This window comes from Hippocampus comes, unplaced genomic scaffold (assembly GCF_001891065.2).
Source record: "Hippocampus comes isolate QL1 unplaced genomic scaffold, H_comes_QL1_v1.1 scaffold92, whole genome shotgun sequence".
NCBI lineage: Eukaryota > Metazoa > Chordata > Actinopteri > Syngnathiformes > Syngnathidae > Hippocampus > Hippocampus comes.
This window is the reverse complement of record NW_017805379.1, coordinates 2,623,515-2,633,984: the sequence shown is the minus strand read 5'-3', so window position 1 is coordinate 2,633,984 and position 10,470 is coordinate 2,623,515. Positions and strand designations below refer to the sequence as shown.

The window sequence follows — 10,470 nt, the reverse complement described above, 5'->3', positions numbered from 1 at the left end:
GAAGAGCTTTCCTTGGGACAGAATGTGGCGCGAGGCGACTAGCTCAGGTCTGTTCAGTCGAATTTAAAAGTTTCTTTCTCGGCATCACGGATTTCTTTTTTCCTTTCTTCTCCCCCGTACGACAAACAGAACCGCTTCTGGATTAACCCGTTTTTCAAGAAATTACGTCGTTTCTTTCTTCGGGAAAAGGTGAGATTTGAAGTCGTTCACGAGGATTCTTAAAAAAAAACAAACTTAATCCAAACTGGGTCTTGCTGTGACGTCACGGTTTAAAACTCGTAAAAACGTCCTCGTTTTTATTTTGTAGCTGGTTTTATATTGACAAGTGGGCAATTCGAACCTGTTCTAAAACCTTGTCTGGGCACGTAACTCGATGATGCTGCCAGCGTTAATGCAAAGGGAATGTTGCCATGGGATTTAAATTTAACACTTTCTTCTTGCTTTCGAGGGGTTGGGGGTGATTTCGTCGCCTCTGTACTTATTATGTCATTGTGTATGATATGCGATGATGAAGCAAAAAAGTTTTTGTCAAAGTTCTCCCTTGAGAGAATGCCACATTCTTTGGAGTAGTGCTAATTTCCTCCCTTGTTGTGTAATTACGATGACACGTACGATACACGCGCACGCAGAGATTCATTCAAATGTTATACGATGACAAAATGGTGCGTATGCACCTTTGACAGATGCCACATTGAAGGAAAACTTTACATTTCTAACTCAAAGTGGCGTTTAGGTGGACTCGTTTTGTCGGATTTACTCAAACTCCATGTCGCTTATTCATGCTTTTGGGGTGACATAATAGAAATAGAAATAAAAGAGTGTGAAATGGGAATAAGTGTTATATTTGAAAAATGCTTCAATTAGACATTTCTGACCACATTTCACAACCATTTGTCGATCCTGTAATAAAAAGAAAAGAACGAAGGTCAGAGCAGCAGAATGGTATTAATTACCTTTTTTTTTTTTTTTTTACAATCAAAAAATGTTTTCAATATTTAATACAACCTTAACATTTGTCCAAATGACCCGCAGCATAACCGAGAGGGCCACACCAAAAATATTCACGGGCCATTGTGACCTGCTGTGTGTTTCACCATCAACTTTTTCCGGGGTAAAAAAGTTCTTACTTTTATGTGATTGTTGAAAAATTCCAGCAGAGCTTTACATAACGTATCTATGATATAATGCGAATGAGAGCATATTTGCAAAACAAAGTGGTTACGGTAGACATTTCTATCCCTCTTTTAGTCACCTGCGGCTTCTAATTAAAAAACATTGTTTTTAAAAATCAAAAAGCAAAAAAAAAAGAACAGGTCCGTCGGAGAGTTTCCATCCCTCACAAATGTTTTCTACATTGTGATAATGCATTTTTAAAGTTGAAAAGCGGTCAGTTTGACTCGTCACACAGCCAGAGGAGAGGCAATAACATCACGTTGGGGTTGAACAGGACAGGTTCGGACACGACACGACATGACAGGAGCAAGAACCTAGGCGGTGCGCTCGCTGTGTTGTCACGGTTCATATATTGCGAAATAACTGTTGGATATTGTGCATCTCATTCCCAAAATGTGTTAAAAAATGAACAGAAGTTTTTTTTCTCATGTGTCTGGACCGGATGAAACCTGTGTAAGTAGGAAACAAGGAGGAAATGTGCGGATGAGGATGGTCACCCACTCTGTGTTTTGATGACTCATTGAGATGAATGGTTGGAATGCAGGAAGGTAAAGACCCCAAAGTGCTCCGAAACGTTCTCAGATCGATTTGATTTACGTCCGCATTTTAGTGGATGTCGGCGCTATTGTTTGGTTTATGTTCACTGGGGACTCGCTCACTCTTAAAGTCAACATGGCGAGATCGACGTTGCCTCAGGGGAAAGACTGGCGGATGCTACAACTTTGCTGCGGAAGGAACAGAGTGTCTTCCACCTGGTTGAGTGGACTCACTTCATTAAATTGTTCAACCTTATCTCGCAAGTTTAATTCGTTCCGTTGATTCTTATATCCAATCTATTTCCCCCATTAAAATTAATTGAAATACCATTCACGCATCTGTTCCATTCCCCCCCAGAACACCGCTTTTTTGTTTTTGTTCCGGCACTGTAATGTATAAACCATTATGCCAAGAAAGACAAGAAATCAGATGGATTTATTTAAACATCATTACTGTATGTTGTAGCGGCGTCATGAAAACCAATTTGAATCGGAAAATCGGTTTCGGTTTCAAAGAGGCTGTGCATCGAATAGAATCCAATTGACTCGTTCCATTTTAATGTCGGGGTTTTGCAAGGTTACGCTCGCCAAGACAGGTGAGCAAATGGAATCCACAAAATATTTATTGAAAGGAACAAAAAGGCAAACAATGTAGAAGATTGAAAGTAACCCAAAAAAAAACAACTTGAGGACAAGACTTGGGGACTTGACTACAAACAGGATCAGAGACAACCGACAATGAACCGACCAAGTAAAAAAATAAAAGTAAAAATCTCAACGCCATACACCCACATCATGACACTTGAAGATGTATCTCAAGATACTTAGCCAAGATATACCCACACACAAACACACCCTATTCATGCTGGAACCGGAGGAGTTTGAACAAGTTGGCTTTTAAGGCTGTTGATAAAATACGCAGAAGGAAACTGTATATGTTCTGGTTTTCTCCGCATTTTTGTCCTTGATTCAGACGACTGAGGGGGGACGCTGTCTGGTTGTGGTGTCTAACTTCTGTTGTTGTTCCTTTACGTAAAGCCCACACTACCATGTTTTGTATCTCACAGGCCTAAGGGTGCTTTTACACTTTCAGCCTTCAGTTTGTTTTTCATCTGCGGTTCTTTTGGTCAGCTCTGAACGCCCGAATCGAATTTGAAACAACCGGAATAAAATTAGCTTTGACACCCCCCCGAGTGGCAAAACGGGGACATCAACAAACAGGATTTGGGTGAGCTCGTCTCGTAAATGTTCCTCGACTGGAGAGGAAACAGGAGGAACATTTTACATGGCAAAATCAATGCCAAATGTAAAAAGAATAAATTATCGACAGCAAATATGATAAACCGGACCAGAAAAAGCTAGCAGACTTTTCGTCGAACAAAGTTAAGTGGTGTTTTGCTAAATATACAATCGCAAACCGAAATAACGCCGCTTGTGTGAAAAAGACTTTGCCGTTTAATCTGGCCTTTAATCTACAGTTTTTTAAGACGTGGTGGTTAAAAAAAAAAAAAAAAGAAAGAAAGAACCTAAAAACTGCATAGTCATCCAATGAACTGAAAAAGACTTGTTATTTTAATAATTAGCTGGCTCAACACTGCTTCTGAAACGTGCTTGCCCCCCCCTTGTCACCCCCCAAAATGGCTCACTTCTTCCTGCATTTGTCTCTCCTTCCTTGGATTGTGTTTCTTTTCCCCCCTCCACTCAGGTCTTTTCAAGGAAGTGGGGAAGTGGACCTTTTTGTAAGACCTTTCTTCCCCGCGTCTTGCTAGCACGCCGGTTTTCATGATGGCTTTTCCTTCCATTGAGGTCAGCCTTCTGTCGGGATGACTGACTGATAGATTCATTCGCTGGCCGGCTACCAGGTGGACGCGCGCAGCTGGATGCTGTTACACATTCCGCCGAGCCTTGAAACATTCCAATTCTTGCAGTCGGGCGCAAACTTTTGCCGGGAAGCGAGACTGTCTCCCAGGTATGAAAACGCCACACGGGACTCGGCAGCAAACTGTCAGAATGCAGGCTGGGATCAAAACAAGCAGGGTTTGGGTTTTGCCGTAATTGCAGCTCGCGTCTTAACCCTCTCCTTAAAGGGCTGTCGTGCTCTATTTCGAGAGCACGTAATGGCCGGGTTGACGTCTCTGCGGCGTGTTGGGGAATTACTCACGCGCGGTTCGGGCTCGAGCGATTGGGCGGGGAGCTGGGTCTGTTCTAGCATGTCCACTCGTACCGATTTGCATTTGTGTGTGCGCGTGTGCGAACGCTTTCGCTTCAGTCCAAACGCATGCGGGGCAGCCGCTCACGAATGAAGGTATGCCGCTTTTGTTTATTCAAGAAAAGACTTGTCACGGGCTATTGCCAAAGGGCAGAGATTTGACTCACTTAAGCTATTGTTAGTGACAAGAGTTGACTATTTGGCGCTACGTACACAATGTTCGCCGATCGCGGTCGGAGAGGACGATGGCTGTGACTGTTGAGGTGACTCCCAAAACGGTCTTACCGTGACGGTTTCCACACCCCCCCCCCCCCCCCGGCACCACACACACACCCGGTGACACACAGAGCAACTATTGCGGAAAGTTGTGCTTCGCGTTAAGCGGTTTTCGTCATCATATGGCAGAAAATTTGTGTCTTGGAAGCACTTACCTTCACTTAAACATTTCCAAGGAGGATAAGTTACTGCTTTTACAACCTTTAAATGGGCACCAATGTTCAGCGCGATTGACTCCGTGATTGCCTTCCCACTTGGGCTCCTATTTTGTTCTACTTAGGAGGATGATTCTGCTCATCTTCTCGCATTCGCGTGGCCTGCTCAGAAGGCTTTTTCCCGTTTATATCCCGACTCACAGCCTTACTGACGTGCGGCTTTACGGGGGAGGAAAGAAGGAGCCAGCCTTAGCGTCACCGACCGTCAAGGCTAAAGCCGCCGCGTGACCGCCGTGATTTAGAGCCGGTTGTCAAGCTCAGCGGCATTTTCTCTTCAGCTGAATAAACAGCTCTCCTGGCCGTGGGAAAAAGTCACGACCTTTCAAAGAGAGCCCTTTAAAAATGTCCACGGGTGCGATATATAGTGGTGTCCGCAGATCGGAAATAGGCCTTCCTCCTCCAGCGATGAAAACGTTTTCTGCATCTTTATTTAGTTCAGGAGGGTTTTTCCGAATCACGCGTCCTATCTGCAAAGCGTGCACGAATCAGTGGTTAGGGACCACTGTTTTATTGCTAGTGGGACAGTAACCACCGTGTTTGACCTTGTATGCTGCATTCCGTTCATTTGCCCCGGGATCGTCCCTACTTGGTGAAGCAGCATGTGGCTCAGCATCCCAGGTTATTTTTGTATTGTTGTCATTTTTGTTCACGAATCACAAGGCGTTGTTGGAGCGCTCATGAACTAAGGTTATTGTTGAACGCTCGGTTCCAAGTGTGCAAATAGGGCCGAACAATGAAACAAAATTCAAATTGTAGTCTAGTAAAGCAATTTGGGGATGCTGTATTTTGGTCGGCAGGCTGTATTTTTGATGCACGTGTGTTTTATTTATTTTTATCGTGCCTAGAAAAGTTGAGTACTTCAGAAGCGGAGTCCACATGTTTACACATCATTGTTTCATCAAACATGAAAAGCTGATGTGGTACAGTGATAATTTTATAGTTTGAGCCCTGCGAGTCCCAGGGAGTTTTGACGTTACACAACTTGGCAATCGTCTGCTTTCCTTGCACGAGATGAAGGCCGATCTCGCCGATCTGGTCTCGCGAGATCAAAACAACAATCGCGGCGATTGTCAAACTGCGATCGTTGCTGGAAAAAAAGATTTACCGTAGTTACTGAGAAATTTCCCATTATTTGGAACTGTGGGTCTGGCGGGAAAATTATGCATCTAGGACCTGGGTCGCAGAGGTAACGAGACGGCTGGTGGTAAAGCCACAGATTTGTTTGCATGACTGTTGTGATCTGATTTATGGTTTATGGATTCATGTTGAGGCCACACTCGCCTGGTAGAATTTTGAGAAATTGTTTCAGTGAACGCATAAACGACGGCAAGTCAAAGTGTTGCTTAAGTTAACAAACTGTCTTTCACCCCCTCCCCCCCAAAAAAAAACATTTGCATAATAAATCTGATATTGTTCATTGTAATACAGATGAATTCACTGCTTGTTAAAAAATCCAACGGAGGAGGGCCTTGGAATAAAAAAATCACAATCACAGTATTGAGGAAAAAAATTGGATTATTTTTTCAAAATCCATCCGTCCTACTGCTCAACCTTTGTCAGTTGAACTCAAAGCTGATTGGAGTATGTGACCGAATGCCGTTTAGCCCGATTGAGCGTGAGTTGACCGTTTATTATGTAGTTACGGTATTTGGACACTTGTGGGACGCTAACAAGGAATGCAGTTTGTGGGCGCTGCATCCCGAATCAATGCTTGCCATTGTCGGAATGAGAAGCAGATGTGAGTGAGGAATTCTCCCGACTGCAGTGCATTTCCTTTTTTTTTTTTTTTTTTTTCACGGCCCTCGCCTTTGAACACTACCTCCATCTTTTTTTTGTTCGGCATTGACACTTCCTCTACCTGCAGCGCTCTGACAGCCTCCTCCGGTGATCTTTTTTTTTTTTTAATCTCTAAAGCTGAGGAAGTTTTCCTTTTGACTCGCGATTCATTCACTCATCCTGTTTGAGAATCTGAGACCTGCATAGTTTGAGAGAGAGAGGCCTTCTCTCTCGCTCACCGAATCCCTTTTTGTGGGATTTGATGAGTAGCTCTAATGCTGAGAGGTTTGCCACGTTGACAGAATCTCTGTTTGCGAGGCTGAAAAGGCCCGCAGGAAAGCTCAGTTGGCCGCTCTTTCTTTTGTGTTATGACCCCGCGCCGGTGTTGCGTCACACGTACGCGCGGCGCTAATGTGATTATCTGCCACTCTCCTTCGCCGGCCCTAATTGGTTGGCGAATTTTCGTGGCCTTCTGTGGTCTCGTGTGCAGATGTTTAAAACGCATTAGAAGATGACTTCATCGTGTTCGAGCTGACTCACCTCAAACCGCTGTCCTCCGTGTTCAGCCCACTTTTTGAGGGCCACACAAGAACACATCGCACAGTAGTTTTCGAGGAAGCTTCTACTGGACCTCGATTTAAAAGTCTCCACCAAGTACAAGCAATCCCTTAAAAAAATCTCAACAAAGTCTTTTTTTTTTAAATGAAACATTGATTGCCGACTTCCTTCATTGCAAAACCAATCCCGGTTTTAAGCCCCACAAAGGACACCCAGTTCCCGAGGAAGTCCCCATGAAGTGCACCCGACTTTCTCAACCTTTCCCGTTCTCAATCGCCTTATCTGAAAGAATAATGGTTTCATAAATAAACAGTCGTTTTCCACAAAGCTACTATTATATCGCGGAGGAAACGCGCTGCTCACAAGTCGATCGCAAGACCGCTGAACCATCGCACCGAGTGGGAATCGATCCCACGCCAGCCGGACAAAAGTCACCTTTGCTTGCGCTCCCAATAGTGCCCGCTGACAATCGTCTATTCATTCAGAAAGAATGAGTTCACATTGTCCTGCGAGAAATATGACATTTGAACACCCGCCATCATATCAAAAGTGGGAGGTCAACCAAAATGATGCCGCAAAAACTCAAACAACGTGATATCCTGTGAAATGTCTGCAAGTCCCACGAGACTTCGGCTCCACGTGTGTTGAGCATTTTTAAGGGATTTGAAGTCAAAACGCGGTACAGGGTATCAGTTGAGATTTACAGTATCATTATGGAAACAATGTCCCGTTCCCCCTCTCTTCTTGGCATCTTCAAACTGAAGTCAAAATGCGGTACAGGGTATCAGTTGAGATTTACAGTATCATTGTGGAAACAATGTCCCGTTCCCTCTCTCCTTGGCATCTTCAAAGCCGGAATAGTTTTACTTTATTTTTGTGGCATCAAACGACGGTTTTACAGTTGAGAATTTAAAAACGTTACTTTTAAACTGATGAATAAGGTTGACGATTGTAATATTTTGGACCTGGAACAACTGGATTCACTTTACATTATTTCATCAAGGACATGGCGGGCGGGCAGGCGGGGGCAGGGGGGTGGCTAGACACAGATGTAGAGCCTTCTGGCTTTTTTGTGTGTGTGTGTGTGTGTGTGTGTGTGTGTGTGTGTGCGTGTGTGTGTGTGTGCGTGTGTACGAAAGCAGAACTCCCCTCACATGGCAATGCTACATACGGTCGCCATTGTCTGCAGCAAGGTGATTGAATATGTCTCTGAACACGTTTTACCATTGGAATTTGGTCCTCATTTCAACCGGTGTGTTTGTCTTGTCAGCGGCTTTCTTCTTCTGCCGCCTGTAATTTGATCCGGCCCCAAATTTCCCAATCTGCGAGGAATGACAAGGTTGAATGACTTCCAGCCGGAAGAGGTGTTGCTACCCCGATTGTACCACCACCTTCTTTTGTCTTGCTTGAGAATTTTCACACTGCTACCCACGAGGTGCGACTCATGCCCTAAAAAGTCCCCACAGAGCACATTGCAGTCCCTCAGACATCCCCAGAAGCGTATGCCATCCCCTCAGAAGCCCCCCGCTTAAAGCCCCTCTTCCATTATTCGGGTCCCTGACTTTTTCAGGGCCGTGCGGTTACAATGGAACCGCTTTTCAGAACCACCTGTGAGGTGGCTGTGCAACGCAGGCCGACGGGGGCTATGATGTCACTGTTATCTGATCGGCCTACAGATGTCGGCAGGAATCGACCCTGCGACCAATGCTTTCGCAAATCTCTGAAAATGCTGCCGCAAAGTGCACCCCCCCCCCAAAAAAAAAAAAAAGATAATGCAAACAAGCATCAAAAGTCACCATGAAGGGCAACGTACGTCCTCTCAGGAAGAGCTGTTGTTCTGCGACCTTCTTTTGTCCTGCCGTTTCACATCTGGCGCTGCGTGTCGTTTGTCTCCACAGTGGCCGAGCACAGCCGGGGTGATCTCCATGCTCCTCTTCCAGGTGACTGCTGAAGCGCGGCTGACGTCGGCGCGTCGGTGGTGCTGGTAGCGGGCCACTGGTGGTGGTGGAGGAGGAGGAGGGCGGGGGCGGGGCACACGAAGATGAACAAAGTGAGCTTCCACAACAACAAAGCCATGCAGGACCGCCGCTGCGTCTGTGTCTTTCTGCCCAATGACGACACGCTCAACATCATCGTCAACGTGAGTGTTAACGGCGCATGCTGTCAGTCGAGGAACCAATTCGCCCAAGCCGATTGGTTCTCAATGTCGTCGTGGTTAACATGTTGGAATGTTTCTGAGGGACGATCCTTTGCAGCTGCCGCTCAGGTCGCAGTCACCTATGCGGGTGAGGGTTTGACTCCCACTCCGGACAGGCAGTATTTTGAGCTTCGTTTTGTGATCCAAATGATCACATTTTTCGGTGCTGCGATCCACTTTGAAGTCACACCACAGTTCCATCTGCCAGAACGGGTCGCCATTACCCCACTCGGTACATTGGGCAGCCACCCTATTCTCAAGTTTTCATGAATTGATGATGTTTTTTTTTTTGCCTAAAAATTCATGCTTGGAGGTGGCAATAAAGGTCACTTGATAATTAATTAAGCAATTCGGATCTATGAGAAGCATTCTTTCAGTGTCGGTGTCTCAACCAGAATGTTTTTTTTACCTCACAAGGGATTGTATTAATGCCTCTTGTTGGTCCATAGATGTAACTTGAAGCTTCGATGTGGTTTTCCTTCCTTTCTCTCCTTCTCAGGTGAGGACTCTGTGCCAGGAGTTGTTGGTCCAGGTGTGTGACCTCCTTAGGCTGAAAGACTGTCACCTCTTTGGACTCAGTGTTATTCAAAGTGAGTCCACTATTCGGTGTCACAAGCTGTCTTTGGACTCACTGGATTCTTTTCAGGCTGCCCGTGGGGGTGTTCATGCTCCCATTGTGACCGCAGATGCATTTAAAAGTATTTGGAGCCTGCCATTCCTGCTTCTTGGCTGGGGGAAAAGCGCAACAGGCTCTTAAATGTAGCATGTCTCACCTAGCTGTCACGCATGTCTCCGTGAACCCAAACCTCTTCATCCTGACTGGCTCCATTGTGTGGCCGGGCAGGGTCGCGTGAGTCACGGCGTGTGTGCGTGTGCAGACACATGACGCTGGCGGGCAACTGCAGAGGGAGAGAGAGCGTGTTGCAAAAAGTACTTTTTTCAGACAGCTGGCCTCCAGATGAGCCAATGGCGGGGCCGGCCGGTGCGCTGGCTCAGAGCCGACGGGTCTGATTGTGGGACATTCCTCAAGTGTTTGTCTGAACAGCGTGAAATGGCCAAGGCAAACAGCGGCCACCCAGCCGCTTTGTGACACCCGCTGCCCCTCTCAGGCACACTCCCCCGAGCCCACCTCGCGGCCTCGGGCTGGGGTCGCCACACCAGTCGTCGCTCAGTATGCGCTACTCATTCTGACGCCCTCGACTTTAACGCAACATTTTTGTCTGTCCAAAACCAACAGTGGGTTAACTAGTACAACAGTTTTTTGTTGTTGTTGTTTTTTTTGGTTTGTTTGTTTGTTTTTTTTTTTTTACATTCAATGCAGCGACGGGAAAGAATTTCTTGAGGATTGGCATTGCAGAGGAGGATCTGTTCTCAATTGCCTTACCCGGATAAAGGTTACATTTGTAAAAATGAATCGTCCCTCTCAAATAATAATCATTAAAAAAAGTGTATCTCTAAAATTTGTGAGTTTTTACTTTTACTCACAACTGCTCCCCACAATTGTTGTTTGTTGGATCAAAATGACTCCCC

General features: G+C 45.6%; 1 protein-coding gene across 2 annotated transcripts in view; it reads left to right on the top strand.

Moving 5' to 3' along the window:
- The window catches only part of frmd6 (FERM domain containing 6), a 20,996-nt gene continuing 10,526 nt past the window's right edge, over positions 1–10,470 (top strand). Inside the window, exons 1-4 of one of the 2 annotated variants that reach the window (XM_019872384.1) lie at positions 1–189; positions 3,521–3,678; positions 8,642–8,883; positions 9,440–9,530. In XM_019872384.1, the coding sequence (XP_019727943.1) occupies positions 8,785–8,883; positions 9,440–9,530 (190 nt within the window). In that variant the 5' untranslated portion in view covers positions 1–189; positions 3,521–3,678; positions 8,642–8,784. The remainder of the gene's footprint in view (positions 190–3,520; positions 3,679–8,641; positions 8,884–9,439; positions 9,531–10,470) is intronic. The other variant, XM_019872383.1, reaches the window with a different exon arrangement.